The following is a 17720-nucleotide window of genomic DNA, read 5'->3' on the forward strand; positions in this document are numbered from 1 at the left end:
TATGTGATTTGAAAATAATATAAATAAAGTTAATCTGGTATAAGGGAAAGTTAATATTAAAGTACGACCATCCATGACCAATATGATGATTATCTTTGTACGTTAGCGGTATTCCCTGTGTGTTCAGCTATGGCGTTAAGTAGGATGGGCATTTAGTTGTTTTAAATGGATCAGTGAGACTGAAATTGTTCAGTGAAACTAAAGACTACTTGTATAAACTAGATCTGCCTTTTAATGTTTTGTATATATCCCCTCCCTTATAGCTTCCTGGAGAAACTATATCCTGTGTATTTAAAGAAATATAATTTAAAAAAAGGTAATAGTAAAATTCAGCTGAGTTAACATGCTGAAACTGTATTGTGCTTTAAGTCATGAAGAAAGGTGTAATTGGCATATAAACCTGTAAAAATAATGAAAAACATTTCCATAACTGTGCAGTTACATGTTGCCTATCCTTTTTTTGTCCTGTTTGTCTTCAGTTTGTGCATTAAAGGTCAGGGAAGAATGGAACAAACCAAAGTGACAGTACATTAAGAGTGTACGTGACTTACCTTAAACCCAAGATTATGGAATGTTTGTGCTGAATCAAAGCCTAACTGCGATTAGGATTGGGGAGATACTTGTGTTGTCCCTGCAAGTAACTAGTCTTTCCCAAACCTGTGTGTTTCTGCATATCACAAAATAACTACAGATCCTTTAAAAACTCCCCAGTCTATAAAAATGAGGAAAAATGAGGTATTTGTCATCAGTAATGGCAGGGGTCTCAGTTTGGTCCTACACATTTGACTGTGTGTAGATGCTGCTCTTTAGCAGTCTGGATAGGCACGTTAGGCCTGTGTAAGGTAAGCTCTTTTGTTGATCTTAAGCTGTAATTTTTGCTCCAAATCTGGCACACGAGCCCCCTTTCAAACCATCTGTGCTTCATACTAAATATATTTCTGCAAACTTTGTAGCATAAATGCAGTTCACGCTACAGTGAAGACTTTGTGCTACAGCTGGAAAAAGAGTTGGTCCAAGCCAGGCTGAGTGAAGCTGAATCCCATTGTGCCCTGAAGGAGATGCAAGATAAAGTTCTAGAGATGGAAAAGGTAAATCAAACCCAGAATCCTCTGTGTAAAATAGCGCTAGAAACAGAATACAGGTCCCTGTAATTCTTGGCATAATTGTGCTCTAGAATCTTCTGTTGTGTTTCTATAATTGCAAGATGCTTTTCAAACCTGAAATTAATATAGCAAAACCAAAAGATGTTTGCACTGGGAGAGGTCTGTGAAGAACAGGTCGCTTGTCTCCTGTTCCTAAAGCCCGCTGCAGTGGAAAGCGTGGATTCTGGTGAAGTCCATAGACTTCACCAGACCTACAGCAATAGACTTAGGGTGAGTACTGAGGTGGTATGAAACGGACTAATGTTTGGGAGAAACACAGTTCAGTGTTCCTGTTCCCAGGTTTTGTAGTTCTTGATTCTTTCCCAGTTCTCCACATTATGGGCAGGGAAAAAAAATACCTCACCTGTTCAGTATCAAAACCTCTAACTTGGGTGCCAGCCAAAGCCATATCAGACAGCTTAATAATGCCAGAGCTCCAGCTGTACTCAAACCAGCTGTCAAACATTTACCTTCCTTTGGAAAAAACTTGACTGCAAAATAAAATAGGAAAATACTAAGTGGCCTAACCCAAGGCATACTCTTCCAATCATATTATATTGGCTTGGGAAATTGTTTCCTCGTGCAGACTTTAAAGGGCTATATACTCAAGAACTGACCAGAATTTATTAGTTAATTAAAAGAAGTTAAAATTTTGACTCCAGTGAGTTAATCAAATTATCTGAGAGGCTTGATAGGAGTCTGCCAAGCTAGTTGGGTGGTAGCTCTCACTATACTGAACATCGGTAAGAATTCAACATCTAAGGTGTTACTCAAAATTTATCGAGAGAATACTTTATTTAATCTTCTCTAATGTGAAGGTAGCATATATTGAAAACTTAAATATGAAGAATATCTGGAGAAGGGGGAGAAACTTCTAATGTAATGGGCACACCTAGGTGGAAAGCAGTATTCAGTCAATCCATAACTGAAGCCAAGCCCATGAGAAAAATGACTGGAGTAACCCCCCAGACTCCTGTAATTACAGTTCTCTGCTGCTATTATAATGGTGTGTCATGTAACCTAAGAAAACTCTTAACTTGATAACCCAAGACTTGCATGAATGTGCTGACACTGATGTAAAAATACAGGAACACACTCCATCACAACTTGCTCTTGCCAAAACTTACAACCCATCATTGGAAACATTTCCGAGATGCTAATAAATGGTTGTCTGTAGTTCTCTTACTGCTAATCATGTACTTTATTCTCAGCTTTCAAAAAAAATCTGGCTACTGTCACAATATTGTATATCCCCCAAATACTTGATAATTACTACTGAAAAATACAGTAAAGTGATGAAGCACAGTTCAGCTTTGCGTATTTGACCATTTAAACAGTGCATAGAGCTCAGCGTAGGGAAATTGTAGTTTAGGTAGGCTATGTCCTTTTTCTCCCTCTGTTTCTTTCCCAGACTCTGATTATCATAATTTCCATCACTATTTTACTTTCTCCAGGTCTCTCCTGCTGTAACACGTTTCCTACTTTCTGTTTAGCTTTCTCTAGTCTTGCTACTTTTTCTCATGTGTTTTTGTATACATCTGTGCACTTTCATCTGCAGAACCTTGTCTTGGCTGGCTTGTTGTTACAAATTTTAATAGACGCTTCCTTTCTGCCACTGTTAAGGCAGATGACCTGCTTTCCAAAATCTAAATTTCCATTTACTCTTTTTTGGTAAGTCTAAATAACAATTATAACTGTAAGGGTATAAATCACTTTAATTACTCCAAAGTCTTTTAGATTTCTTTCCATACTTTTGGTGACATCATTCCAAAACCAGTGTAAATGATGCAGTTCTACAGAATACCTTTGCTTGGGTTACCATCAAGGGAAATCCTGGAAGTCAGAATATCTAGTCTTGGGTTTTTTTTGGTTTTGTTTTGTTTTTGTAGTTGACAATGGAAAGATACTTATTCACACTTATGCCATCCAAAAACTTAAATTTTTGAGGGATTTGATTTTAAAAGGGATGTGTCACTAAGACATTTTAGTTAGTAATACGAGCTATCATTCCAGGTATATGTTTTTGGAGCAGGTCTCACTAAATGCAATTTTACTCAAATACATGTTTAAGAAGATCTTACCTGTTGCAGAGGAACAGCTCTCTACCTGATGAAGAAAATGTTGCTAGACTACAAGAAGAACTGATTGCAGTAAAATTAAGGGAAGCAGAAGCTCTGATGGGTCTCAAAGAACTAAGGCAGCAAGTCAAAGATTTGGAGGAACACTGGCAGGTAAGGGTAATAATACTTTGCTTTATTATCATTCATTTAAAAAAAAAAAAGCACAGTAATATGGAAATTTTAAGATGTAGATGTCAAGCAGAAACTGATGTTTGGGGATCAAGCCTATGAAGTGAGAAAATCTGTAGCTGAAGTTACCACAAGTGACTTCAGTTCAAAAGTATGTTAGAAATTGGTCCCAAGTTGTTAATAGGTGGCAGAAAGGCCTGTGCAACCAACTAACCGTTCTGGTAGAAAGGAGGAACCTGACCAGAAAATGAAGGTAGGCTTCTACTTCAGTGAATGTTAATAAAGGCTAAGAATAGGCAAAACTGTCCTTCAGGATAGGCTTGCAGTTCACTAACTTACTGCAGTTGGAATCTCCTGTCTTCAGCTTCTTGTTTCTCACTTCCTAATATTGGTAATTTTGCATAGTGGGTGTTTTTTTTTTTTTTTTTGATGAACAGTAACACTACAGCCACCTAACCCATACAACTCTGAGATACCACAGATCTTTGAAGTAAATTGTTCTTTAATTAAATTAGGAACACTGGGAAAGATCAGGTATATCAAGTGATGGCATGTTGTTTTAGCGTCATCTAGCTCGCACAACTGGAAGATGGAAAGATCCTCCCAGAAAAAACGCAGTGAATGAACTACAGGATGAGCTCATGACGGTCCGATTGAGAGAAGCAGAAACTCAGGCAGAACTAAGAGAGATCAAACAAAGAATGATGGAGATGGAAACACAGGTATGACATTGAATGTTAGCATGCGTGAATTGAGCTGAACACTGGCAAATTAGGTATTAAATGATGGCTATCAGATGATGGTCTTTACCATTCTTTACCATCTGTGTTCAGGACTTTAGTGCCTAAATGTTTGTTTGTTTATTCTGTTAGAATAAGAAGGAGAATCTAGTGCATGCAGTCCAATTTACTTTTAGCAGAAGCTTTACTTTTCACCTGTCAGAAAAGGAAAACATGATTCAGCATTGCCAAAACTTTTACAGAAAAGGCAAAAATAACTTGTCTGCCTAGATCTTTTTCCTGTAACTAGGGAAGCAAAGTTGTTAAGCAAATAAATCCAAAATGGCAGTGTGCTAAAATGGGCAAGTTTATATTATGTTACTGAAGTCTCAGCTGAATCTCTCAATATGTACAGTGTGCTGCTGGTTAAGAAGGATTTGTACAAACTTTTGAGAAATCTGTGCTTGAAATATGTGCTAAGTGTGCCTGATACTTGGAGGACACCTGTGCATTCAAAAGGTGCAAAAAACCCCAAAACAAAGTGAAGAAAAAACCCCTACTTCTCTTGACAAATTTCTTCTGCCCCAGAAACCAGTAGCACGCGTATCCGTATGTAGTCCCTTGAAGTGAGATGGGTTCCCTACAAGGCACACGGTTACTTATTTCTGACAAAGGCACCACTTTCATCTATGCTAACCAAATAAAGTTTTCTCTTGTCTTAATTTTTTTAAATTTTCATTGAAGAGTTATACTATTCCACTAGTGTTGATGATCGTTTTTTCCCTCAGTTAATCAGTGTCTTTGTTTTAGTCAGTAGGGGGCAGAGTTATCCTGTTCTGCAACTTAGGTGAACTAAAATCACGGGGGGCCTTTAGCTAGTTGTTCGCTTCAGTGTTATGCATTGAGGCTTTCCACGTGCTTATGCTGTTCAGCTGTCCTTTGAACAAAATGTGACTGTTTTCATTTCATGTATTAGTCTATGCAGTTTCATACAAAAACCACGCGTCTTGTACTAACTTACTGATCTTAACCATGGTGCCATATTTCTGTCAGGATTTCACTGCACAGAGATGTGCACATGGCATTTCTGACATATCTGATGTTTCTTGGATGCCTCAGCTTGTTGCTGTAACTGGGATGCAAGTTCACAAAATCTTTGACTTTACTGAAGTAAAAGATCAGAAAAAGCAGATGTACGGTAGCCTGAGAGCTACCATTCTTACAGTGAGTTCTCTGTTGTTTAACCACGCTTTGAATGTGCTGGTTGTAAAACAAATGCGATGCAAACTCTTCTGGTTACATTCAGAAACTGAAAATTCCGAATGATTTTGTTCATTGAAAACCTTATAACAAGCAATTTGCCAATCCTGTTTAAAAGAAATGCACCAGGATATATATATTTTGGCGCCTCTCTTGTCAGACTTTAGCTGGTAAGTTTATATCAAAGATCTTTTTTTAACCTTTATGTTTTTTGTTATAAACATCAGAATCAGATCAACAGTAACCATTTACGGAGGGCAGAACAAGAGGTTACCACCCTACAGGGGAAAGTACAGTATCTTTCTGCACAGAACAAAGGACTTCTTGCTCAGTTGAGTGAAGCAAAACGAAGGCAAGCAGAGACTGAATGCAAGGTAAACAGCTTTGCAAATAGGCTGTTTGTGTGCTAACATATACGTTTTTAGCCTCGTGCACTATTGTTGAATAGAATTATGAGTCTTAATTGAGAAGTAAAAATCATGAAAACAAAACTTGCTTTTACTGATTTGACAATGTCATCTTGGCTTTACCATCTCATAAAAAACATCTGAGGTTTTGACAGAGCTGCTTCTTTGTGGTTGCACAAAGATAAACTTTTACTTTAAAGTGTGGTTCTACTTAGAAAAGTGTCTGTGTGCATAATATCTACAAGAGGCACCCTCTTATTCAACAGATTCTGATCGCTATGTACTCTGATTTGCTTTAGTGACAAAAGAGATTCCTTACTTCAGCCTTGGCCGTTACTGCAGAATTACCCTAGGTACAAAAAAGGAAATAAAATGAGCGTTTGAATGGAGAGGCATACAGGAGGGAGTGTTAGAGTATGTGCTGCCTAACAGTAACTAGTCTTTAAGGGGTCAACCCTAAAAAGCTGGGCAAAATAGCCTTTTTCATTTCTGTCAATGCACAAATGAGAGCCCAGTCTGATGTCTGAATCTCAGGTTTATTAGCTGATGTTGTAACTAAATCTATAACCAGTCTCTAATAACTTTTCTCTTTATAAATTGTGCACATGTAACACGACAATAAAATAAAGAAGTAGTCCTACCTGATTTTTCCTTTAACTTGGATGAAAATTTTCCTGCAATTTGTACAGACCTTTGCTTTAAGAAAAGGAAATTGACAAATCACTGCGGTTCACTACAGCTAAGCCATTTTTTTTAAAGTCAGCTAAAGAGCTGAACAGTCAGTAACTTCTAGATATAATAGTTATTAATATGTTAAAAAAGAGTACCATAATATGAGATGATAACCAAATTACCACTTATAAAACTGTGGCTGTAAATTGTCAACTTTATATAACATCATCAACTTTCAAATTGATCGTGATCTGATATCAGTCTTTTCCCTTAATGTAATCAAACTTTTTTTTATGGACACTGCTTATGTTTCTGTGCTCATTCATTCAGAGCACAGCTATCTGAGTGTTCTTCTGTTTTTCCCTGTATGCATGCATTTTACTTGAGAGATTCCTACCCCAAAGAGTACATTGTCTGTAATTCCATCAGAGGGTTCTGATGACAATATAAACCAAGGGTGTAGCTTGAGTGGTTTATTACTGTCACTGAAGCCTAGAGATGAAATTACATCCATATTACTATGCATAGTTTTGTTACAATATCACACTCTTCTGTTTTTACAGATTTTTTAAAATTTATTTTCTCCAAGGTAATGCACAAATCTAGCCAACTGAGTTGCGTAGTAAATTCTAACCTTGTGTTCGTTACTCAAAGCCATAACATATAATTTGTATTTAACAATTTTTTATTGTTAAATAAATTGTTTTATTGTTAAATAAAACATGGAAGCCAGTGGTATCCGAATCTAAAGTGCAGTGAAGACAACTTCTACTGATTCATCAAACTCCATCACAAGCTTTTAGGAAACAGCCCACTGAATCTTAACTATAAGAATTCAGTTCCTTTGTTTTTTGTTCACCGTAACCACTGGTTTCTTAAGTGTCATTAAATAATGCTGAGATGATTCTTATTTATTTTTTTAAATGTTCCTTGGCATCTGCCTTAGTGACATGTTAGTTCTCTTCATTTAACCTGTAATTTTCATGTTTGACTTTTTGATACTGAAGTTCCTAATTAGTCTTTAAGAGATTGAGAAGGTATAGTCAATATTACTTCAAAGTTCTTCTTTTGACTGCAAATGGAATAATATGTCTTTGCCTCGGAGCCTGAATAAATATATATGCCTATTCTCACTGGGATATTTTGCGCGGAAAGTTATGTTGTGAAATGGGCGAGTGAGATGTGATAGTAACACACTGAACACTGGCAGTATTTAGGGCATTCTTAGAGGTTTTCTGAAAGTAGCAGTTGTCAATTTAACCAATGCAGTAGCAGTCCCCGCTACAGTAACATTAGATCGTGAAGCTTCTACTGTAATCACTGATGGAAAAAAGGTTACAGTTTATATTATAACATCTTTTCTATTATAACATATAACATATTATAACATCTTTTCTACACAAATTTTATTTGCTAACTGTATTGAAAGATGAATTTAATTTGCTGAAGAAAGGTAGTTACCAGTGTAGTCTTCCCTAGTATTCCCTTTTCCCCCTCTCCCTCTAAAGTTGTTGTGAGCTGGCATTGTGCTTTTATCCTACTATTTCCCCTCTCTTTCTTTCCCACTAACCTAATTTAATATTTTTCTTTAATCATACTGCCTTCCCTATAAAAGTATGTTGTGGTCTTTATCTCTCCGAAAAGCTGTTCTGTTGCATTTCTAGCCCTTCTAGGTGCCTTCTAATATCCCTTGCTATTTCAGACTCAGGCTAATTGCCGGAAGAAAGGAATGCAGAGTCTGTTCTTCACCTACTTCATTTCTTTGAAACTGATTTGCCTTAAACCTCTGAAATACTTTTTTAGACACATCTCTTGGTTTCTGCCACATCCTCATTACATTATCTTTTTCATAAGGATATTATCTGCATTGTTGTTTGCTGCTTTCAGAGCTTCAGCTATTACTGCTGTGCTTCCAAAGTAACAACAGCCAGTTGTCTGTAGCTGGACTAGAAATGGAAGCTTTTGAGTACAAACCTGGGCAACTCCGGGAAGGAAGAGGAGCTGGTCACTAAACTGCATATGAGGGACTGAGAGAAAGAGTTGCAGGAACTAATTGCTTCCAGAAGTGATTAGTGAAATATACGTAAGGTAATGCAGCCGTCCTGTAAGGCCTGTAAACAATAGACTGAAGCGTTGAACCTGACCTGGGGCATCCAATTTTGGGCCTGATTACCGAAGAAGTTAAAGTAGTCTGAAGTTCTGATCTGTCTTCAAGTGATGTTAATTTGCAGGAAATATCATAAAAGTTAGAGATGAGCTACAAGCAGTGAACAGCCTGGTCACATCTCCTTTTTCCAAAGGCATGTTCTGTCAGGAGAAAGACTGTGGCTTTTTTACTATGAAACGCTCATGGTGATGCCAGCCAACACTTGAGGTCTGCCCATTCTCAATCTCTCTACCAAAGTTTATTCCAAAAGCACCTCTGGTGCTCAAAGGACAGAGGCCCTTAGAGAAGGTGATATTTAAAGCAGAATAAAACTCTTCAATGAGTAGAGCGTTTAATAGAAAACATGTTAGACATGCATTTTTTAAGTAACAATTGACTAAATTTGCCAGCATGTTTTGTTATTTTTGAACTTAGTACACACAGAGGATAGACTTTTTAACATCACTTTTTCTTCTCTCTGCTCCCATTTATTTGTAATATTCTAGTTACAAAACCTCAGAGATGCAACTGTGCCTTTCTAGTAGAAACGGAGCAGGTTTCTGGTGTTTGTAAACACCATTTAATTCTCTGCAAGACAGAAATACTACATAACCTATTAAGATAATTCAATGTAGTGTTTTTGGTGAAAGCATGAAAATCAAATTTTTGTGACCTAAGTTCTAGTATCCTCTTTGGAGGGTGACTTCTACAAATTATAGTACTGAAGAAAAAATAGAATTATATTGTAGCAAAGCCACGTATTTTTCTATGTATTTTAAATTATTATTTGACTTGAAAGTGCTGTTCAGCAAAATCCAAGCAGGAAAACTTTAGAGGTAAAACGTGTAAGACCTGACCTGACCTCTGAAGTATGGAGGAACTGTGGGTTAAACTCTGCAATTGATAACAAGTTCTTGTTTGAGAAGGTGTTGCGGGAGAGCCAGGGGTCTACAGAAGGCCCTTAAAGGTGGTGCCAGGTGCCTCTTGATGTTTTGAGAGGACATAAGAAAATGGTTGGTCTATTCTATACAAACAATTCAGCAATGTTTTACAGATTTCGTAAGAGTACTGTGTCATTTTAAAAAGCATGTTACACCGTATACATAATTCTTTAAAATATTCTGCCGTTCAAATGGAAGGTAACTTAGTATTAAACTTGTAATTGCTATTTCAAATGTATGAAATACTTCAATTTCAAGCTTTTTAAAAAGATAATGTGTGTGTTAATCAAAAAATGAGCGAATATTAAAAACCTTTGTCCTTGGACAGTTGGTTTGTAAGGGTAGTAATACTGTTTCCCATCCCTCACCTTCTGCATTCAAACTACTGAAAGGATGATTTTTAGCTTAATCTAAGATTAATGACAAATGCTTCTACCTTTTCTGGTAATAGAAGAGACTAACTGAGGTTGCTCCCACCTCCCCACACCCACGCTACAGTAAATGAAGGAAATTGCTGTTTGGGGTTGTTTCAGGTTATATCACTGTCTGAGGAAAGTGAGATTTTAATTTAAAAGTGAATTTAAAGGAAATGTAAATTCTGAAGTTTATAGTGGAAGAAAAGCATTAAATTACACTTTTCAGGCCAAAATCTTGTGATATTACTGGCTTTGTTTATGCTAACTGAATTTACAGTATAAAACTGTAAAAACAGGGGAAAAAAAGAAAAAACGGAAAAACCAACATATCCCATGACTGCTATGTAAAGAATGCTCCAAGTGTGAAGGGTTAGCCTCCACCGGAAACACTCTTGACTTAAACCTATAAACCTAGAAATAAGCTCAGTATCTGTCATTTTACCAGTTTGCTACCAACATACATTTCACTCGTAATACAGATAATAGTGGAATTGTCTTATAAATTCATCCTTCTTGCTGTGTAAATTCCTGAAATAAAGCTATTTAATGTGTCACAATGCAACAACTTTGTGTTCAAAGCTGACAAAGAAAAGTTTCAATAATTTTCCAGGTAATATCATAGAGTAACATAGACAAATGTCAAAGGTTTTTGTAGTGCCAAATATTTTTAGAAATTCTACCCTGCATCTCCCTAAGTCCGGCAAGCTTGGTTTTCCCACTTCCATTAGAAGTTGACTTCCTTTCTTCCCCCCCCCCCCCTCCACTATTTCAAGTAATCTGAAACCATGCTCTATTTTTATTTCAGTCACTACAGCTTGGCTTGGTACCAATATTTCCACTTAGAGAGGTCTCAAAAAAAACCTATTTAGATTTTCAGCTTTCTGCAAATAGTTTCTCCTGTTCAGAAAATATCAGTACATTATTTCTGAAGCTTGTCTTTTTCTTTAAAAGAAAGCTGAAAATATTTAAGCAGAAATTTTTTGTAACAAGTCACATCTCCTGCTGCCTATACATAACTGTTTTCTGTCACTAATAGGTACTACATTATGACTTTTTTTCTTTTTAACTGACTGTTGCTTCTACAGCACGCACTTCATTTCAGACAGTTTCTTGAAACACAGCGCTAATCTTTCAAACAATAGTTACACTGAGGAGAATTAAAAATGTAGAACAAAAGATTTCTATTTTTCCCCTGGCCTTGCCTTTCCTCCCATATCCACTTCCATGGTAATAACTGAGGACGTGCATTTAGCTAGCTCGGTTTCAGTGATAAAGCATCAGTGCCATGCAGTGCAGCACTAACACCAACAGTACTGTTCGCAGAGTTACGCCGTCTGCGCGCTCTAAGAGCAAGCGTGCCTGAGCCTAGGCTGCCTCTTCCACAGCAGAACACGCGCTCCAGCTGAAAGTAAGGCAATGCTGACTCAGTATCTGCAGCTCTTCCCTCTGTGGCAGTGCCAAGCTGGTGACAACGTAACGTCAGTCGTTCTGTGTTCTGGAGTCTTGAGGAATTGTCCCGCAGAGCAGAAATAAAGAATAAAATAACTTCCTTTTATGTCTTGTCCAAACTCGAAGTGCCTATCACTGAACTGTCTCCAGGGCTCTGGTTGTACATTATGGGCATTTGAATTTTATCCTACACTATCTTGCACGTCTTTGTTGTATGCTGTCTTTAAGATAGATGGACTTCAATGAAATTTTTGGAGGAGGAGGGAGTTGATAAAGAATGTTAATGAAAAAAGTCACTTTTTGTGTAGCACTTAATGCTGTTTCTTTATAAACAAACTCAAAAGCTGAAGAATGAGTATGTCTTTTTATCATATTGAGACTTAAGTGTTAACAGTGTGTCTCAAGTGTTTACAATAAAATGTTTCTGTTCTGTTTCTGGCTCAGACACTGAGATGTCTATTGCACGGACCTGGAAATCGGTTACATCATATGTTTCAAAATTACATTGATATTTATTAGATGAATATAGTTTAGAATTGTTATTAAATGATTATATTATCTTAAAGGTTAAAACTAAATTTGGAGGAGGTTTTTTTTTTTTTTTGCCCATGTCCTATCAGCAGGTATGATTCTTCAGCAGTGTATTTTAAGCTGCGTTGTTTGCTTGCATGGTTTTAGGTGAAGGCAGCGTACAGCCTGTGCTCAGCTGAACCTCACAACATTTGTTACCTGTGATTTATCACTTCTTTCAGAGCAAAGAAGAAGTGATGGCAGCAAGGCTCCGCGAGGCAGACCGCATTGCAGCTGTGGCTGAACTCCAGCAGCATATTGCTGAACTAGAAATCCAGGTAACAAGTGATGGCATTAAATGTATAACTTGATATTGATTCCTTTTTACACTTTGTTTTATTTTTTCCTTCCTCTGCTTTCTTTCCTTTTCAACCTACTTTGAACACAAGGCACTGCTTTGCGAAGTGGGATAATACTATCTTGCTGAATGTGCCTTTTCATAAACAAAGGCCTTAAGTCTACCTTATGAGCAAACTTCTGAGCTGTTAATTGTTGCTTCTGTACAAGTGCCATGCAACAGATAACATTCTCTTAAACTGACTTCCATGTTTGCTTTTTTCTTGTGAAATTTGACCAATTAGTATACCAGATTGAAAACCTCCTCTATCCAAAAAGACACATTTTGATTCCAGCAACCATCCTTGCCTGTACTTGCTTTCCTGCTCAACTTGGAGGATTTGTTGTAAACTCTTACCACTTTTATCTAAATCCTGAAAACAGAAATGCTATTTAGTGCTACCATGTCGTTGTAGTATCTGAAGATGCATCCTTTGGCCCCTGTGCGATTTCTTATACTTTCAGTTCCTTTTGAAGCTGCCATTCTACCGTGAACTTACTGGTCCCTTGCTCTGAGAATCATGAATGACTTTTGTTTTCTTTATTTTTAAGGCTTTGAGAAATCACAATGTCTTACTGTACTCTGTCCTTCCTTTATTCGGTTACTATTTTTTTCTATTTAAATTTTGCTTCATCCATCTGTGAAGGATTCTTTTGGTTTTTAATCCTCTACATTATAAGCTACTTACTCTCTGGTTTCTTTTATTTTTAATGGTAATGTGAGTGTCGTCTTCCCTCTGAAATCTTGTGGTCAAGATGACGATTTTACTGTATTGTCTCCAAACCTTTTTTCACTATGACTTCTCAATTAAATCTCTTTCATCTCTTCATATGTGGACTCAGCTTCCTTTTAAACCTGTTTTTTATTTCTACTTAAACCTCGGTCATGATTTTGCTATTAGCATGTGGAAGATGTGCAGTAACATATTATCATATTATCTCTACGGTATCAACTTGTATTGTGTAAATGACTGCATACAAATAAATTTAATAGAGCTTGCATAAACAATTCTTCACTTTGAATATTTTTCCTGTAGTGCAACAGGCACTGAATTTATTGAAAGATAAAGCAATCATTTCTTTTAATCACATAATGCTTAGATAATGCTGTGATCAGTAAATTAGAAATACTTATCTAAGTAAAGTAAGCATTGCATATGAATCATTTATCTTCTAGCAAGATAACAAGAAAATAGCTGAGTTCAGGTCAATCTCTTACTCATGTGTTAACTTTAAACTTTATTTAATTATTTTTAGTAAAATATTGGTTTTAAACAATGTGATTTTGTAGGTGAGAAGGAGCTAGTAGCCTGTTCTGACTTTTCTTCTTTAAGACAGACGTTAAATGATGTCCTACTTCCCTTCTTTGACTAACATGGGTCTTTCAGAAGGCCTTCCCGTCTTCATTTTACGAAGTCAAGAATGGTGAATCCTACCATGATCAGTGTGTTTTTGATTTTTTTTTCCCCCTTGTTTTTTTTTTTTTCCTCTTCCTGATAGCTATACCCCATATGGGGTCATATACCCCATTAGAATTCTGTGCTGGTAATTTTTTAATGCAAATATACCTGACTGGGTTTTCTTTGGTCTTGACTGATCCAATCATCAGTGCTCAATCATTTTATAGCCCCTTCCTATTCCCTTCTGATTTTTCAGCGTTTCAGTTTAAGCTATGGGTGCCAGCATTGTATGCAGAATTTAGTAATATTCTGCCATTAAGCAGGTAAAGAAGATAAGTGCAGGAAGGTAATTCATTTCACAAATCTGGTTTATACGTCCAAAGATTACACCGTCCCTATTTGTCACGATATTGCACTGTCTCATGTTCAGTTCTTTATCCACATCATCTCTCCTTCCTTTTCACAATCACTACTTTGCATGATGCAATCTTTCGTTATGTTTTCCTATTTTTCTCATTTTCTAGGTGGTCTTGTATTTGTCTCCTATTGAAGTGCACTTTAAGTTTGAATCTTTTTGCTGTTCTTAGATGATCATGTTAATGATTTCTTGAGCTGCGTTATCTTTCAGTAAAAGTCTTTGTATCCTGCACAATTGAGAACTGCTTTGCTTTCTTTGCTTAGTCTGAAGTCATTTTGTAACTGGGTGGTTCATGTTTCTAATTTAATGAGCTTGCTCTGGTAAGCTTTGGTGAACTATTGATCTCATTTACAAATTTATACTAGTCTGTTGAAATACAGCTTGTGTGGTTGTGAAATACATGGTTGGAGTGTTAACTGCATACACTTTTTAAAAATTGGTTTAGCTGAAGTAGAAGTTCCTCTAATGTCAATAATTCAAGTCTAGAGTGTCAAAAATATATTGAAATGTTTTTATTGGGCTGTGACAGCTTTTGTGTAAGCTTTTACAAGTAAAGAGGTATTTTTGACCAGTGTTTTTTTGCCAGCAAATATGAAACTTTTGATCATAACTTCCTTTTTGGGTACTCATGCTCAAAGGCCTCTGAAACACCTGCACCAAAAAAAAAAGTTATAATGGAGCTGGAAAGCCTAGCTCCCAAAGGTAGTGAACCGTAAGAACACGCAGCTGACCTTAGAGCTTAAAAAGCCTCTTTTAAGGAAAGAGGACATCTAGGCATAGGGATGAGATACTGGATAACTTCCTCATTGGGAAAAGAGCTGCCTCCTCCCATTCTCTTGCATTCAGCTTGCCACTGTAATGGCTGTGACCTGATGTGGAGAGCAGAGGGTCTTTTAACCTGAATTTGCTTTAATGACTTGAAATACAACATGTAACACCATAAAGTTCAGGCAGCCAGTCATGGAGTGTGGGTGTCAGTCTCAAAAGTTATTACACTTAACATGGAGCATCACAAATAAGTCTGCTTGTCATATTGTTTCAAAGTTGATAAAGATGAAGGGAGGAAGTTAACTTACCGCATAACCTTCCTTTTTTGAGGGGGATGGTACTTTTCTAAGAAGCTCTAGGGATTCAGTGCCAGGTCTGCATGGTCCATAGCAATGTTTATCCTAAATTATGCTGTTTTCTTTTAAATGTTATCATAGGTTTAGGTGCAAGACGCTAGCGTTAAATTTGTAACACAGAGTATCAGTACTCCCACATAAGAACTGATGTGACATTACATACACAAATGCTAGATTTAAATCACAGTTTCTGGGTCACTTACTTTTGTTCAGTAATAATGAGAGAGAGGAGAAATGGACTATTTAGAAACAGAATAGATAGAATTCTGTCACTTAATAGTAGACGTGATTCTCTAACAAGATGTCAGCTTATTATGATATTTGGAAGTAATTTTTGTATATTCTGAATATCATTTTATATTGTTCGGGCACTCAGTTCCTGATTCTGAATTTTTAAACTTTGGCTTAAACATATTGATGTGCAAAGAACAGCCCATCACATGATAAAATTCCGAAGCAAAAGAAATATAAGGGCCATTCTTTAGTGAAAATAACAGAACTGAATTGTAATTGAACTTGTGTTCTGTATACCTAAGCCCCTGAAATGACAAAGGAAAACCCTCAAGTTGTGTATAAGTAAAGGTATGTGTTGTCAGCTTTTTTTCCTCCGCTTACCCGTTTAGATTATAAAACCCTTGGGAAGGAAACATGACTTGTTAATGAAATATTTAGCAGGCTTCTGGGCTTTTAACAGGACATTCAAGTAAATGGAAAACATACTAAGGCTGGATTTTGAGTGGCAGGGCTGTACCTCTGTGTTGGGGAGAAGCTGTTCTTTTCCAAATCAAGTGTTTCACTTTCTCAAAGATAGAAGATGAGCCTCTAACAAACAAATGACTTGTTTTGGCCAAACTGTGCGCGCTCTCTGACCTCTTCTGTCCCATCCCTTTGTAACATGCAAAGAGGGTGAGAGCCAGGACCAAGGAATAGGTATCATTTCCCTTTATGTCTCTAATCTATCAGCAAAACCCTGAGTTTGTTTCCTCAAGGAATCAAGGAATTGGGCTCCCTTGTTTTCACCTGAACTGGATGGATAGCTTCAAACTGCAACAAGCAGGTGCCTTTAATTTCTTAATATCAGCCTTTAAAATCCTATTGCTTTTACCTTGTGTATGCTTTCCTAAAGCTGCCTGAAGAAAGTCTACTAAACTTCACTACACTTTGGCCTAATAGGAAGCGCTCCTGCTCCCATATGGGCAGTCCTGTTGGTCATTCTGCATTGCTTAAAAAAAAAAAAAAAGCTATCCTCACAACACTTGAAGAAAGGACAGACTAACTGAGATAAAGAGGCTTTTGAGAAATCCAGACAAGATTAAATAAGTTGCGGTTACAAGCCAGAGTTGATCAACGGGCTGGGGTAATGCGCACTGAGCTGATGAAAGCGCAGAAGGGTGAGGAAGCAGAGCTGGGGCAGCTGCAGTCTCAGCTTTGTGTCTTCTCTTCGTCGCTGGCCCTTCGTTCCTCTGCCGGCTGGTGCCTTGCAGCCACCCTCACAAAGCTCCTCACCGCTGCTTTGGGATGGGGGGGCCACACAGCACATATGTGACATAGGAAACTAGTTTTTAGGCCTGAGTAATCTTAAAAGGAAAATTAGCTGTCACAATTCATTCTTGTGTTTGTTAGGTTGATCTGGACAGGGGGTAACATCACTTCCTCCTGGTGTGTTTCCTGGCAGATTCGGAGAACTTTGTCACATTTACCCTATCTTTAACCATGTCAGAGCTCCTTTGAGAACAACTGTAAAGGAAATCCATGATTGTGCTAGTTCTCTCCCCCACAATTTAAACTTTTAGCACTATTTCTCTAGAATGAAGCCTTTCTATGACCTCTATTTAATAACTTTTCCAAGTACTGACTGTTGAGTAAAGAAATTGTTTCCATCTTTTCAAATTACAGGAAACTTTTTTTACTCTTATCAATAGTGGTGTGTGATGTTAGTGATGTGTTTTTTGAAAGTCTAGAATGAGTCACTATAAAGTCACTGAAAGGACACTAGTTACCACATTTACCCTTCTGAATAAACTTCATTTACATTTTTAAAGCAGTGTCTTTTGCCACAGAGTTAAGAGTTTAAAAGCTTCCCCTGAAAAGGGATTGAGGCAGATTGTTACTAAGTAAATATTTCTAAGTCAGAAAAGACCAAAGTAAGGTTGTGGGGCAAAGACCCTTCTTTTCAAGCGTTTTCAGCAAAGCTGATACATGGCGATCTCAGGAGCAGCGACTGTCTGGTGTTTCTGCATTTTAGCTACATATAAAACCATTGGTTTTGTTTTGTGCATTTTAAATCTGTAGATATTAAAGAAATCAAAAATAACCCTGGAAGTTTTCTTGTTATTTAAAGTGAGGTTTTTTTTTTATTATTAACATGTATTTTTTTTTCCTAAACAGCCTTGAAGCTCAGAGTAAGAAAACTATATGCTCGCGCTCCTCCTGGGGTGAAACACCTGCAACTGTTATTCAGACTTTGATCT

General features: G+C 37.0%; 1 protein-coding gene across 9 annotated transcripts in view; it reads left to right on the plus strand.

Annotated features, from left to right (window-relative positions):
• The window catches only part of EVI5 (ecotropic viral integration site 5), a 118907-nt gene that overhangs the window by 70869 nt on the left and 30318 nt on the right, over positions 1-17720 (plus strand). For all 9 annotated transcript variants that reach the window (XM_068952487.1, XM_068952484.1, XM_068952485.1 and 6 more), the window contains 5 exons: positions 954-1088; positions 3233-3373; positions 3955-4113; positions 5598-5744; positions 12154-12249. In XM_068952487.1, the coding sequence (XP_068808588.1) occupies positions 954-1088; positions 3233-3373; positions 3955-4113; positions 5598-5744; positions 12154-12249 (678 nt within the window). The remainder of the gene's footprint in view (positions 1-953; positions 1089-3232; positions 3374-3954; positions 4114-5597; positions 5745-12153; positions 12250-17720) is intronic.

Source organism: Struthio camelus, chromosome 8 (assembly GCF_040807025.1).
Source record: "Struthio camelus isolate bStrCam1 chromosome 8, bStrCam1.hap1, whole genome shotgun sequence".
Taxonomy (NCBI): Eukaryota; Metazoa; Chordata; class Aves; order Struthioniformes; family Struthionidae; genus Struthio; species Struthio camelus.